The sequence below is a fragment of the Myotis brandtii genome, unplaced genomic scaffold (genome assembly GCF_000412655.1).
Source record: "Myotis brandtii unplaced genomic scaffold, ASM41265v1 scaffold237, whole genome shotgun sequence".
Classification (NCBI taxonomy): Eukaryota; Metazoa; Chordata; class Mammalia; order Chiroptera; family Vespertilionidae; genus Myotis; species Myotis brandtii.
Genome location: NW_005358943.1, coordinates 3,001,438 through 3,013,366, shown reverse-complemented (window position 1 = coordinate 3,013,366; position 11,929 = coordinate 3,001,438). Strand labels below are relative to the sequence as shown.

At 36.5% G+C, this 11,929-nt stretch overlaps 1 protein-coding gene across 1 annotated transcript in view; it reads right to left on the bottom strand.

Annotated features, from left to right (window-relative positions):
- SLC15A5 (solute carrier family 15, member 5) overlaps positions 1-11,929 on the bottom strand; it is an 80,754-nt gene that overhangs the window by 32,531 nt on the left and 36,294 nt on the right. Inside the window, exon 6 of the mRNA XM_005866772.2 lies at positions 1,580-1,768. Within this exon, the coding sequence (XP_005866834.1) occupies positions 1,580-1,768 (189 nt within the window). The remainder of the gene's footprint in view (positions 1-1,579; positions 1,769-11,929) is intronic.

Genomic DNA, 11,929 nt, shown 5'->3' with positions numbered 1-11,929 from the left:
TGCTCTGTGTGTGACAGGGTACGGAGCCCCAACCCCCCTGATGGGCCCTGCTCTGTGAGTGACAGGGGGCAGTGCCCCAACCCCCTGATTGGCCCTGCTCTGTGCGTGACAGGGGGTGGCGCCGCAACTCCCCATCGACCCTGCCTTGAGTGTGACAGGGGGCGGTGCCCCAACCCCCCAATTGGCTGTACCCTGAGAGTGACTGAGGGTGGCATCGCAACCTCCCGATCCGCCCTGCTCTGTGCATGACAGGGGGCAGCGCCCCAACTCCCCAATCGGCCCTGCTCTGAGCCTGACCAGGGGCTGCACCTAGGGATTGGGCGTGCCCTCTACCACCTGGGAGCAGGCCTAAGCCAGCAGGTCGTTATCTCCCGAGGGGTCTCAGACTGCGAGAGGGCACAGGCCGGGCTGGGGGACCTCCCTCCCCCCCGAGTGCACAAATTTTTGTGCACCGGGCCTCTAGTATATATATAAATGCCCAATGCACTAAATTCGTGTAGGAGTAGGCCTTCTTTCCCCCTGCTGCTGGCACCGGCTTCCCTCTGGCACCTAGGACGCAGGCTTCCCTCACAGCCCCGGCTTCGTCCGATAGGTCGTCCAGTCTAGTTAGCATATTATGCTTTTATTATTATAGATATCTTTATTAAACATATATAGTTAAGAAATTTGAAAATAATTCTGAAGATAATAGAGTAATTAAAGTTTTAGATACAATGAAATGATTAGAATTGCCATTTAGGATGATTACTTTAAAGGTTGTGTATTGAGTAGATAGAATGTGAGAGATATTAAAATGAGAAAGATAGGAAGTTATAAAAATAAGCTTGGTGAAGTATAATTGGGCTTGAGTTACAGAGTTCCCACTTCAAGGCAGTATAAGGAAGACAGAATATAAGACAATAGATTACACTGATAAATGTACTCATACTGTATTTCACACACTACTGTATTTCAAGAAGTCACTGAAATATTTTAATGAATTTTAAAGTGACTAGTTTAGTTAATAACAGCCATCTAGACAATCCAGAAAACCTGGATATTTAATAAAGTTATTTTGAACCTGTCTTATGAAACACTAATGATCACAATCTAGTTTAAAGACATTGAATTATCTGGAAAATTGCCTAATTTTCATTTCATTTGCATAGGCTCTCAAACTACATTATAAATGTCATTTTTGGAGGGAGTATACATGTGAATTTATCTCTGAGTGAGAGGGAGGGAGATGAGAAAAGGGAAGGTAGAAGAGAAGAGTTTTCATCTGAGTGTATTGGAGTTTTCTTCTAAGTTTTAGCAAAGTTTTTTCTCCTTTCACCTATCTGACCAAATGGTTACTGCTTTGAATGAGGTTAGTAAAATCTTTCATTTCATTTACGTTCAGGTAGAATTAATAATTGTTCTGTATGTGATAGAGGAATGAAGAAAAATTAAACATTAAAAAAAAAGAGGGGGATAAATTGGCTTCTTCTGAAACATGGGAAATTTCCAGGCAGTGACTAGATTGCCAGCTACTTGAGGTGATGTGTTCTGTGTAGAAATTCAGTGTATCCTAACATGAGGTGATAAATTTGTTACTCACAGGCTGGGTTAACCAGTGTTTCAGCCACTCCAAGTAAAACGTACTGAAGAACCAGGTGGAAACAGGGCATGGAGGAAACGGTGAGAATTTTGCCTGAACGAAGCTGCTCCACTGGAGGGAAGTGTTTTCTGTGTATTTCAAAGAAGCCAGCTACCATCACAGACAATGCAGCAGAAAGTTGTCCAGCCACTGAAGGAGAGGATTGCAAAAGAAAAAAATATTAAAGAAAGAACCCAAGTGGCCATAGCATTTCTTACACATTAACTCTAGGGAATGTTTCCTCAACATTCCCCCCCCCCCCCCCCTTAAACATTCAGGTGCTGGCTGACCATCCTTTGCAGAGGCTCCAGTAGGCTGTGGCTGCATTGCCTCCCTATTTCCTGACTTACTGGTCATATGACCTCAGGCAAATTATTTAACCTCATTATAACTTTCTTCAGCTCTAAGATAGGGTTAATGATGATTACTTATAGGGAGGCTATGAAATTTATTTATTAAACTAGAGGCCCAGTGCACAAAATTTGTGCACGGGTAGGGTCCCTAGGCCTGGCCAGTGATCAGGGCCGATCGGGGCCTTCCGGCTGCTGGCCAGGGCCTTCCTTCGTTCTGTGCCACCCCCCTGGTGGTCAGCACATGTCATAGCAGGTGGTTGAACTTCCCGTCTCCCAGTCAAACTCCCGAGGGGACAATGAGAGAGAGAGAGAAAGAGAGGAGAGAGATCGATTTGTTGTTCCACTTATTTATGCATCCATTGTTTGTTGCTTATATGTACTCTGACAGGGGATCGAACTGGGAACCTTGGTGTATCGGGATGATGCTCTAACCAACTCAGGAACTGGGCTATTTAAATAAGATAATGGACTGGTATTATTATAACAGTTCCTGGTAGCAATTAGTAGCAATTATTATTAAAGCTAAAGCAATAGTTTTGAACTTTTATCCTCAGGTAAGAGATGTCACTTTTGATAACTATTTTAGCTATATAGAAATAAAAAATGATGTAGGGTGCATTTAAAATAAAATGATCTCCTCATAAGTTTTTAAGAGTTATTTTTAAAATGCTTTTGAAATAATCTGCAAGCATTATCAGTCTTCAGTTGTCTGATATTTCTCTAATCTTTGCAGAAAAAGTAAAGCAGCTATTAGAGAATTAAAGACTAGAAACTTCTGTTTAGGGAAAAAAATATTAAAGGTGAATTAACTAGGTAAAGTATATAAATGGAAGCAGCTTTCTCTTTTACTTTTAAGGAATTGTCTAGGAAATTTTGGTTGAAAATGAGTAGAGATTTTGTTATAGATTTGTTACAGTTTATGTCTATTGCAACCATTCCATTTCTCAATTTATCATTCATATAACTGGACTTAATTCCATTGTTAAAGCATAGGCAAAATTTAGCTCAGTGGAATTTAGTTGAAATTTAGAGATAGTCACATCTTGCTAACTTGCATAAAATTTCAGATAAGACAAAGTTTTCAATTCAGAAAAATCAACCTAGTGTTTGTTTTGTTTGATAGAGAAACTGGTAGGTATTTTTTTTATTATATCTCAGCATTTAAATGTATCAATAATAGTCCGTTCTTTACTGAGTTTCCAAGAAATAGAAGGCATATAAAAGGGAAGAAATATGAATAGGTTAGAAAATTTGAGAGATTATTTATTTATTATTATTTTAATTATTTCATAAAGGCCCATTCATAATGAAGTAGAGATTTTGGTTTTGTAAATAGGTCATATAAAAAACATGAATTTCAGTATGATCCCCCTTTAAGGCCAAATTCATCACATAATTGCATTTTTCTAGATTACTTGGCACATTACAGACTCATCAGAAAGAGCTAATAGGTCAATTCAATTTAATATTTGCTCTGTTGTTGCTATATGCAAGGCATTACACTAGGTACAGTTGGGGGATATAAGATGAGCAATATCTATTTTCAGTCATCGCAGACTTATGTTATGTTAGGGAATATAAGAGGAAGAAGTTATTTCTAGATGGAGAAGTGAGAGGAATCATTTTATGCTTTAAAGGAAGAAGGGTTTCAATAGGAAGAGGTGAAGGCAGCACAAATCGCATAAGCAAAAGCAGAGTTGTGAATGTCAAATTTTCAAAATGGTGAGAAACTCAAATTGTTGGGAATCAGAGGAGAACATAAATCAGGGTCAGATCATAAGAGGCATTTAATATACTTTTAAGGAATTTTGAAATTACTCTGACAATGATGGAATCATTGAAGATATTAGACACACAGGAAAAGATTAAAATTTTCATTTGAAATTATTACTCTAAAGGCCATGTGCTGGTTGATAGAATAGGAAAGATACTGAAGGTTGAAAGATAGTTAGGATGTTAAAAATAATCTTGGTAAAGTACAATGGGGGCTTGACTTATAATCAGGACATTTACTTTCAGAAAATACAGAGAGTACAAACACAAGATTCCACTGATAAAACCATAGCATCTGAAGCAAGGAACATGGAAGCAGCAGATGTCAATGTTGACTATAAGTCCAGCTGTTTGGGAAGATGGTAGTGACAACAATACAAATAAGAACCACAGTAGACATGGAGAAAATGAATTTGATTTTAAGTTGAGTTAGAGGTACAAAAGGGTAATCTAGAGAGCAGTGCTCAGAAAACAATTGAAAATGTGAATCATAGGTCAGAACATTGGTTGAGTCAAGAGGGAAAGATAAATGAATCATCTACATAAAGTTGGAATTTAGGGTCAGGTAAAATTGAGAAATGATTGAGGAAGGAAAGAAAATAACACCTAAGCGATGCCTTAAAAAATCTTTGCATTTAGCCCAACTGTGCTCAGTGGTTAGTGTTGACCTATAAACCAGGAGGTCACTGCTCAATACCCAGTCAGGACACATGCCTGGGTTGTGGCCTTGATCCCCATTGGGGGCATGCAGGAGGCATCCAATCGATGATTATCTCTCAATATTGATCTCTCTCTCTCTCTCTCTCTACCTTTCTGAAAGTAATAAAAATATATTTTAAAAAATATTTGCATGTGGGGGCAAGAAAAAAAAAGGAGTAAAATTACAGTTAGAGAATGTCTAAGGGAAGGTTTCAAAGAGGAGTATACACAAATGGGTCTTTTCTGCTACTTTTTATCCTTCACTCTTCGGTATCACCTCCTCTAGTACCTTTATGTACTCAAGGCAGAAATCTGGGGTCCCCTGTCTTTTGCCCTATCTTCAAATATATTATTAAATTCTCTAGATTTTATTTCCAAAATTTATTGTAAATTAACTTGCTTCTCTCCATAGCCACTGCCATCGTTCTAATCCAAATCATAATTTTTAAACAATACTATCTGCAACAACATATTAAATTCTGGTCTTCCTGTTTCCACTCTTGCCCATCTACAACCTGTCACACACCTAATAGTCAGGGTGATCTTATGTAAATGCAAATTCAATATTACTCTTCTGCTTAAATTTTTCCTGTGGGTTTTCATACAGTTAGGATGAAATCCAAAATCCTTAACATGACCTGTATGATCTTGCCTGTTCTTTTGACTTCATTCTAATTACTTGCTACTTTCTCTTCTCTGCTACAGTTCCTGGTACCTAATCCTTCACCATGGCACAGTAACATGACATTTGGAGCATCAGAGAGAGAAGAGAGCTCCAGTTAGGAAAAGAGGTCGTAAACACAGGAATGAGCAGCAGAAGGGCATCGGGCTCCTCAAGTTTCTGGATGACATTAGAGCAATAATTTTAAAATTCTGAAGAAAAATGACTTTCAATCTAGAATTATATGTACCCCAATTAATTAAGTGCAAGGACGAAAAGAAGACTTTTCAATCATAGAAGTTCTTGGAAAATATTCTTCCTGTGTACTCTTTCTTAGGAAGTTGCTAAAATATAAGTGATAATAGAAGAGGAGGGGTAAGTTAGAGATCTAATAGGAGATACACCTTTTTAGAGGGCTGTAGTTGAGACAGAGAACACCATGCAGAGAACAAAGGCATGGGAGTCTGCAAGAAAATCTCCAGAGAAAAAGGAGCCTTGGTGCATTACCCTATTTGTGTCAGCATTGGGGAAAAGTGAGTGATGGTATGATAAAACTGGTGGAGCAGTTTGAAAATTTAAGGAAAACAATTTTTAAATAAATAAAAAATGAAAACTCAGATACTTTTTAAGTACAGAAAATAAGATTTTATATGAGAAAAGTGAATCAAATTCTTTGGTTTTGCCATAGTTGTATGTATATAACTAATTATTGACTTAAATAAAAATATACTTATAATTATTATTTCTTAACTTAGACAAACAACACCTAAATATTTAAAAATGATTTGCCAACAGGAACTGTGGATGGTGGAGAAAGCTGGGGCTGGAGACTGTTACTTCTTGTTAGAAAGCTTTCAACACTATTTGTTTTCTAAGCTACCATGTTTCCCTCAATCTAAGATGTATCCAACTATCAGAAGAAACATGTTTTTATATATCAGTGAGGGGGAAAATGCTGCCAATCCATTATAATATGTAACCCAATATTACAGATGACTTTATACATATGTATGCTTCTTTGGACGCAATTGTCTTCCCTCAAAATTCATATGTTGAAATCCTGATCCGCAAGGTGACTTTGGAGATGGGTCTTTTAAAGAGATAATTAAGGTTAAATGAGGTCATCAGAATGGGGCCCAACTTCAGTATGACTGGTATCCTTAAAAGAATAAGAAATGACACAAGGTCTGTGCAAGCACAAAGGAAAGGCCACATGAAGAACACAATAAGAAGGTGGCCACCTGCACGTCAAGGAAGAGAGGCCTACCTCAGGGAAAAGCAAACCTGCCTATACCATGATCTCGGACTTTTACCATCCAGAATTGTGAGAAATACATTTCTGTTGTTCACGCCACCTAATTCATGGTATCTTATTATGGCAGCCCTAGAAGACTAATACAGGTATGTTTTGGTTTACATAAAAATTAAGTTGCTCAAATTACAACAACTCATATTGTCCATGATAATCATATGAACTTTGAAGAAAGCATTGAGCTGCTTAGGAATAACTTTTCAAACTTTCTTTGCTTTTTTATTTTAGAATTTGAATTCTATGAGAATCTTCTATAATACCCCTCATTCTAACTAATTTAGGATAATCTAGATAAAAAAAAATCATGTCTAGCCTGTCCGGCGTGGCTCAGTGGTTGAGTGTTGACCTATGAACCGGTTTGATTCCTGGTTAGGGCACATGCCTGGGTTGAGGGCTTGATCTCAGCCAACCAATGTTTTTTTTTTTCATCATTGATGTTTCTGTCTCTCTCTCCCTCTCCCCTCCTCTCTGAAATCAATAAAATACATTTAAAAACAAAAACAAAAAAACATCATGTGTACTTACCACCCTCACCCACTTTTGTTTTGGTTATCACATGTGCTATGTAGCATTAGAGGCAATAGTTTAGATAAGAGATCAGCTATTATTTGTCTGTTAAAGGTCAGTAATAAACATTTTAGTTTCTGTGGGACAAAGGCAAATTTTAAAGATATATAGATACTTATGTAACAAGAAATAGAATACATGTCTACATTTTTTAAAAATGGAATTCAAAATAATTCTTTTAGGGAGTGATGCAATTTTATTTAATTGGTGCTCAAAGTTATTTTTTCTTATTGTCGAATCAATTGCAATTGTTCATCTGTTAAAACAATTCTTAGCTTGCAGGCAGTACAAAAGCAAGTGGTAGGCCAGATTTGGCACATGCGCGCAGAGGTTAAGTCATCAGCTTTCGTTGCCTACTCCTGAATTTTAGCTCTGACCTCATGAGAAATTGTGGCATTTTTTACTTGGGTCATGGCTGCCTGTACACGGGTATGAAATTGAGAGAACAATCTTTTGGCTTCTCTCTCTGTCCTTGCTACAAAGTGTAGTCCCTGACCAGTAGCACAAGGATCACCGGGGAGCTTGTTAGCTATGCAGACTTTCAAGCTGCACCCGAGGAGGACTGAATCAGATCTGCATTTAAACAAAATCCCTAGGAAATTCTTATACACATTACACTCTGAGAAGTACTACTCCAGCATAGAGCACTCTGAGAACTGATCTAGCAAAATCCAATGAAAGATAGTTCTCCAGACACTTTCAAGTGAAGCACAAATATTTAACTTATTTATCCAGACGTTTTCAGGCAAAGCATATTTTACCTGAAGGATCTAGATAACTACATTTGCTTTTTATTTGCTCCTGCACTCTGGTGCCAGTGAAAAATGACTTTTTTGAAATTCAAAACAAAGTTTGATTCCAACCTAAATTTAATCCACTCCATTTTTATTCTTAACTTCTATGAGATCATAACTCGTCCAAGCAGAGTGCAATTTATCAGAATGTACACATTTTAAACTGCTAGTGGGCCTGTATTTACAAGATAAAGCTCATGGTTCCAAAGGAGATATTATACTCAGATAAATAATGTATATTTTAATATTGGCTACGTGGTTGTAGACAAATCCATAAGAGTTTTGAAGCTCTTAAAGTTTATTCTATTATCCTACCATGTAATAATTTGTCAAATTAGACCACAATGAAATAAAAGAAAGTCAGAATTTATTCAAACATTAAGGTTGCACTTACCATTTTGTACTGAAGCAAAATCCCACACTAAAAAATAGAAATGTTAAGATCCTTCAGTTACTGGCTAAATTTACTCACTGAGAAAACTATGGGTTTTTTTATGGGTAGTCTGATGCATGAGTCTCTGATATGTAACATAACCGTAAGTGTGAAATTCTATTGAGTTCTTGAGAAATTGTCCTTAGATCCATGATTTTGGCAAGTTCCCAGAATGGGAAATTTGCTCATCTGAAAACATACTGGTAATCCAAAAACCACTCTCATAGAGACACCTTTGTGGAAGACATTTCTCACCCACCACTAGAATGGCATATATTTTTTACTTATGTTGTTTCTCCGATTACTGATGTATTTCTTTGTTTGAATTGAGCTATCTGGGTTCTGTCTTTTGTTTCTCTTTAGATTACTGGAACTCATTTCAGGAGATTCAACTTCAGTTTGTGTTTTAATTTCTGAGAAAGGAACCGGTAACTCATTAGATACATACATGCACCTATAAAGCTATCAATTATTGCATCAGATGGTATACTAGATGGTCTACTTCACCTCAAATATAATTCCAACATTGCTGTCAACTTTAAAAATAGGAACATTAATATGTTTTTATTAAGCAAATGAGTTAAACAAATGAGTTATTCAGACTAGATATTAACACATTCCTTTTTTTTTTTAGTGTTCACAAATTTCCTTCTATCAGATATTTGCAATGGCTATAAACTGTGTTATTTCTTAGGGAAAACGATCAGTTCTGAAATTATAGGAGAGGAAAAGTAGTTTTGGCGAAGTAATCCTATTTTTGGTGAAGGTGATTGGATCCCTGACTCGATTTTTAATTTATCAAGCACCTTGGTTCTAATAAAAAAAAAAAACCCACAAAAATTTGTATCTTAGCCAATTATTAGAACTGGTAGAAGTTACTGGTTATGTAAAAACCGACCGACACCCTGGCTCTACCTACATCATACAGGACTTTGAGTTAGAATTTGAATTTTCAAGTTTTTATTTTAAAGAGGAAAGTCTGGCAGATATTTGAATGTACTTCATCCACATTTCAATCTAAATGTCATTTAAAAGCCAAGATAATTGCTACCCACTGTGCTGTACACTTCTGCTTTGTGTAAGGCTTAATAACAATCTTAATTAGGCTAATTTTAGTCAGATTAATACTTGTGTGTGTCAGCACTAACTACTAAATGCCACATACGGCAGGATTTTAATTAATGCTAAACAAAGGAAATACTCATGATGCAAACATTTTTGAACTAAAAAAGGCTAAATGAAGTATGTCCAATTAACATACAGATAAATCACAATGATATCACTGATTCTAAATTTTTGGCAAATGAAGGTTGACTTTTAAATAGATAGATCCCCTCATATGTAATGTTAGGAAAAATACAGTCTTGATGAAACTGAGCATATCAAGCCTTTGTCTTTCACAGTTCTGGAAGTTTTGGAGATTTTTAAAATAGTACTTTGACATCCTTCTTGATTTCTTTAAGTGATAAACTCATGAATGTCATATATTGAGTCAGAAGCCCCTCTTCGTTGCATTGTTTATAAGATAGACTTTACAAAGGTAAGTTTAGTTTTTCCTTATTAAATTTTTAGTTTGACCAACTGACTGAGATTTCCCCATTCCTCACTCTTATCCTGGGCTGTGATTATCCACATCAAACACTAGGCATTGGCATTGTCTGCACCATCTGCCTTCTTACACATGACAGTCCTGAAAAGAGAATGACTGAATGTGGAAGGGAATGGGGGTCTAAGGAGTAACTGTCCATTGTGGTAACAAAATAATTTTTTCATTTACTTAAGATGCCCAGTTGCAAATTAAGAACGAATAAATATTTGTTTATTCATAATTTCTACATATATATCACTCACATTTTTAAGGTACTTGACCTCAAAGTGGCAAGAAATTTTAATATTAGACTAACCCAGTTATGTAAATTATGATCATAAAGTGCCATAGGTTTGTGCTTATTTGTCCTGATGAAATATAAGCTTTTATAATCATAAGCAGAATATGGAAAACTTAAACATCTAGTTTAAAAAATGAATATCATCATACTTTTTTATATTCCCATAACAAAATATTATGCAAAGAAATGAATAAGCATGTAAGTGAACAAATGAATGAAGTCCGGTTCAGAAACAACCGAATTCAGTATTCTGTACTTAGTAGAACTTGGCTCAGTTTTTTCAAATGAGTCAAGCTTTTTCTTTTTGCTGCCCAACAACTGTTACCAATCTTGAAGGGCAATGATAATTCATTAACATCAAACAGTATATCAGATAACTCTGTCAGATTTCATATTCCCTCTATCTAGAAAAATTTTGTATCTTACTTTAAGCACAGACATGATTTCCACTATATAAGATTGGAGAATTGTCCAAGAGAAAGTTGCTTATGTTTAAAGTGAATTTCAGATTTCCTATTCTCAGGAAGGATTTTTAATGTAGTACTTTCAACCATATTGTGAAGCATATTTTTCCAAAAGTAGCCCAATTTAAGAAATTATTTTTTTGTTTATTTTTTATATCTTTATTGTTGAAAGTGTTACATAGGTCCTCCTTTTCCCCCATTAACCTCTTCCAGCCTGCTCAGTTCTTCCTCTCCTCCCACCCCCCCAGGCCCTCAGCACCCCATTGTCTGTGTCTAAGAGTTATGTTTATATGCATACAAGTTCATTGGTTGATCTCTTCCCACTCACCCTCCCCTCCTTCCCTCTGAGGTTCAACAGTCTGTTCAACAGTCTGATTCTGGGTCTATTTTTGATCATCAGTTTATTTGGTTCATTAAATTCCACATATGAGTGAGATCATATGATACTTATTTCCCTCTCACTGGCTTATTTTGCTCAGCATATTACTCTTCTTTTGTAATTAAGCAAAATTGGAAGTTCAGACTGGATTTTCATGGTACTGTATAAGACTGCAAAAGCTTTGCCATTTTGCAATATACATTTACTTCCATGTTGTCCTGCATTCATTCTTTTTTAATTAGCGTGGTGCTGAGGGTATGTACAATATCTTACTTTTCTTTTCTAAAAATAATGCTGGGCATTCACTAAATATAAGTTTGGGGATTTCTATGTTGTCATACACAGAAAAAACACTTTTTAAGATCTAAGGATTGCCAAAACCTATTAATATTTATAGTTTGCCTAACCCTATTACAATAGATAATGCCAGGGTTTGGCTTAGGAAATAAATCAGAAAAGGTTATGTACTAAAGGCCTCTATAACTGAAGACAACAAAGTAAGATAAACTAAGGTAAGGTTAGTCACTTTGAGTTCTTTCCAAAAACAAATCTACTCTGTGATGTGATCTGGAGTAATCTTGTTGGTATTGTTAAATAACAGGAAGCACACTAAAATGTAACTTCTATAAACAGAGAATCAGCAAAAAATATAAAAATGGGTTACTAGAGGAGAAACCAAGATGGTGGCATAGGTAAACACGGGAGTTTGCTGCCTCGAACAACCACTTCAAAAATACAACTAAAAGACGGAACGGACATCATCCAGAACCACAGGAAAGCTGGCTGAGTGGATGTTCTACAACTAGGAGGAAAGAGAAAAGCATACCGAGGCTCAGAGGAGGCGCAGTGCTGAAGTAAAATACTAAGGTTCGGAGTGCATGCGGAGCGGGCTGGAGGCTGAGGGCGCGGTTGTCGTTTTCAATCGGGAGGGAGTCTCAGGCTCTGAGCTCCAGTTCCGGGCGAGTCTCTAAGGACCCACACTCATAC